General features: G+C 37.6%; 1 protein-coding gene across 1 annotated transcript in view; it reads left to right on the top strand.

Moving 5' to 3' along the window:
- LOC144434471 (cell division control protein 42 homolog) overlaps positions 1-3419 on the top strand; it is a 4578-nt gene extending 1159 nt beyond the window's left edge. Inside the window, exons 2-3 of the mRNA XM_078122924.1 lie at positions 1090-1148; positions 1584-3419. Of these exons, the coding sequence (XP_077979050.1) occupies positions 1090-1148; positions 1584-2198 (674 nt within the window). The 3' untranslated portion in view covers positions 2199-3419. The remainder of the gene's footprint in view (positions 1-1089; positions 1149-1583) is intronic.
- The last annotated feature ends 727 nt before the right edge of the window (positions 3420-4146 follow it).

Genomic DNA, 4146 nt, shown 5'->3' with positions numbered 1-4146 from the left:
CACCTAATTTTAGATAACATAATATAGAATAGTAGAAACTCGGATCTTTCAAATATTGGGCCAGAATATAGAATGAACATTTTCCTATTAAATTGACCCACAACGTGGCTTTACACTATTTGATTATATGTTGTATTAATTTAAACACATCATTGAGACAAGTCAGTGACTAGACAGGAATTATTATTAAACCGGACATTTAATCAATGACTACAGTATACTTGGTAGGAAATGAAAATGTCGGTTAGATATCATAGCTTCAAGGCTTACTAAGTTAATCCCCAGACATTGCCACTGCTGCATATATGGATGTGTTATATAAGAACACAGAGATGGTTTTGTTTTATTCACTTTCTAGTTTTGATGTTTACCCTTTATAATCGACACTTATTTATCCATTTATTTATTTATTATGCTTCATCACTGGCTGTACATAAAATTGAGGGGGAAATGAAATAAATGCGTTTTAATACATGACAGACAGGATGACACAAATACTAGACAAGAAGACGTACATGACAAATTTATTAAATACAAATATTTCAATAACTGTCAGTGAATGGTATGGACAACCTGCAAACAGTGACTCTGTTAGTATTCTGCCATTAATGCTACCTTCGCTCAATTATGGGATGTCTAAGATTTGAAGTGTTACAGTGATTCTGATGCCAATTTGACCTGATCTATGGAATATACTTTCTTCTTTCTTCAAGTTTGTTCCTGGTTTAACCGCCCTATCTTCAACAGTACTAGTAAGGACATGTCTTGTTATCACCAACTGCTGTTTCACCACAGCTTACTTTGTGGTCTACACTTATAGTTATATCGTCCACCAGATAACTGTCTTTTAGGTCAAGAGGTCGTGCATTTAGAAACGATTATCTCGACTAGAAAGGTCAAAGTTGATTTGTTTAGTGAAGGACCCTGTCATCAACTCAAACTAGAACATTACGATGACGACTACTGTTCTTTCAAATTTCGTGTTCGTTAGATTGTCTCATATGGAACCACATGATTGACATATATGTTTTATGTGTGCATTCATCAGACTGTAACCATGGTAACAGTTTGTAGTCTTTTCTCTTGCAGTAAAAATGAACGTAGGCGGAGCTAATTATTCACTAACGTTGTGGGACACTAGTGGCGAGGTAATATTTTCTTTCATCTCATTAGATGAGCAGTGACGTAGTCTTGATGTTTCGATTTCCTTCGTTTAGTATTATCTCAAAATGACATTACTTTCGAAAAGGAATATTAACCAAACAATGTATATGAATGGAGTACCAGCATTTACAATCATGTGAGACGTATTTGTACATCACAGGAAATCGGCCAGTGAAGAGATACAGTTGGTGTTTTCGTTCCGACGGACTGGAGAGGGCGCATTTCTTGATGTATGAGAGAGAGAGAGAGAGAGAGAGAGAGAGAGAGAGAGAGAGAGAGAGAGAGAGAGAGAGAGAGAGAGAGAGAGAGAGAGAGAGAGAGAGAGAGAGAGAGTTGATTCCTCCAATAGAATGCCCATTTTGAAAGCATTCTGATGAGATCCAACATATTAAGTTTTTTTTCTTGTTTTGTTGTCACAGGAAGAATTTGGTCGTTTGCGTCCACTAACATACTCTGGTACTGACGTCTTTCTGATTTGTTTTGCCGTGACGTCACCAAATTCGTTGCAGATAGCTAAAGACATGTGGATTCCTGAAATTAAGAAGTGTAGTCCCAGCACACCATTCATTCTCGTTGGTACACAATTGGACAAATTAGTCACAAAGAAGAGAAACGATCGCGGCGAAAAACCTGTCAAAACTGAAGTAGCCGCCAAAGTTGCGAAGAAAACTGGAGCATCGTTTTATTTGGAGTGTTCGGCGAAAGAACGACAGGGCGTGAAAGCTGTCTTCGAGGCCGCAGTGAAAGCTGCAGTTCTCGCTCCCGTATGGGAAACTGGAGGCCCTACTAGGTTTCGTCAGGTCACAAGAACTTTTGGGAATTTTTTGACTGAATCGTACACTGCTATTCGACATGTTGAATTCACTATACGGGGTTTTGTTGGTTTATTGCGTGGAATGAACATCGTCAAGTACATGGAACTACATAGACGTGGCCAGTCCCGTAGAAGCATCGCATCGATGTCATCACAGGGCTCCTCCGTATACTGTAGAGATAGCCCGTCATATCGAGAAGACAGAAAGTTTTCACTTTGAGGGTTTGAATAATAGTAACTACACTATTATGCCTGTCTTCCCTTTTATTTAAAAAGGGAGGTACTTAAAGTATGGTGATCTGACGTTAGTCATTGTTTTGGATTCTTTGTCAGAAAAGGTTTCATACTGCTGGTAGCTCATTCTTAGTTCTCGTGGAGCCAAAAACATTAACGTTTAAGATTGAGTAAGCGCTGCAACGACTTTCCAACCGTCAGACTCTGCAAAATTCTTTCTGGCTGACACGTCATGCGTAACGAAATCTATGTCTATCGTTGACGTAATCGTTCACCGAACAGTTTCAGACATCGAATATTGTTGTACATGCAAATAATTGGTCTTCTTGTCTTTACAAAAGTCGTAGTTGGGAAAGACCGCACGGAATACAATGTCTGCACTATAGAGCAGTGAGAAACTCGTGGGACTAACGACTTGAAAAGCGCAGATGAGCTTGGATTCAAATGTTGGATTATGCATGAACCGTCAGATAAAAGGTACAGGAAGCGATACTCTTTACGTATACCTTTGGGACCAATGCTGGTGATGACGTCGACGAAGAAGATGTTTCAAATTAAAGTTCACCTCGCCATATTCATAAAAAAAAACGTGTATCTAGTTCGAATTAAACAGCACAAATGGCACTTTCTACTAGTTACCAGAAAAATATCACTTTCGACTAGTTACCAGAAAAATATCACTTTCGACTAATTATCAGAAAAATATCACTTTCGACTAATTACCAGAAAAATATCCTAACGAAGAAAGCAATTCTATTTTTCTTCGACTTGTACCATTTAGACATTTTCCATCCCGCGGTAACGTTTGCAATCTACGAGAGTCGCTTTGGAAAGCACAAAGTCAATGTATTCGGTCGCGGTAGATATGACGTCTTATTACTCGGCCAACAAATTTGAGTTTGGTGTAGTAATAAACAGACTCGTATGCAGATATGAAAATACTTGTACAGTCAAAGAGACCTGAGTCACGTAAGAAGTGGGCACACCATAGGTTCTTTGGCTGTTGACGAAAACGGGCAATGCCAGGAAAACATCCGGAGCATATACATATATTTTCTGCTGTAATCATTGGTCAGTGCTGTAAAGAGACCCAGTACGCATTTTATGACGGTGCAAGGAAAGTGCTTTGTTTGTATGTATGAAATACATATTCAGGAAAAAATAGCGAAGATTCTACATGCATTTGTATACAAATTTATAGATTCTGTGAACATGTTGTGTTTTTTTATTTTATATAGAAAAACGAATTATGTAGAAATGTCTTAACGTTATAGAAACTCTCGTGATTAAATGAATATTTTGTACCAAAATATATATTGTACACATTTTTTACGTAGAGTATAACTCCATAGAACATATCAACAAAAATAAGATGACTTCACGTCGGAGTACGACAAGTGTCTGTGGTTTGAATGACGAGCAGTGACATACAGACGTTCTAGTACGACATGTGTCTGTGGTTTGAATGACTAGAAATGACATAGAAACGTTGAGCACATGCTTGAAATAGCTAAGGCTAAAATGTTATTCCAGATGCTGGACTATCGTTGAACGTCGCCTATACATCTGTTGGTATGTTGAAATTCTATTATCATAAACTGTGTTATGGTTATCTAAGGTATACATTTCAAATGGACATGTTTATATAAATTGTACGACAAGAACTATGTAGGTTATATTTTATTGCTGTTTTAAAAGTGAAAGGGGGAATACTTCGACATATGAACCATGACTACGATTCACAGATGTTCGCAGTATGAGTACGTTATTTACAACAGACTAGCTCTTGTGTTGAACGATATGACCCATCTTTACATTTTATATCTCCCTTTGGACGAGATCTTTTGAGGCCAGATAATTCGCAAACTATGCCATATAGATTTTAAATGCTCGTATGGTTCATTTCAGAATGAATACGAAATACAAATAAAGAA

Source organism: Glandiceps talaboti, chromosome 4 (genome assembly GCF_964340395.1).
Source record: "Glandiceps talaboti chromosome 4, keGlaTala1.1, whole genome shotgun sequence".
Taxonomy (NCBI): domain Eukaryota; kingdom Metazoa; phylum Hemichordata; class Enteropneusta; family Spengelidae; genus Glandiceps; species Glandiceps talaboti.
Note: the sequence above shows the minus strand (reverse complement) of the source record. Positions and strands in the feature narration are given on the sequence as shown.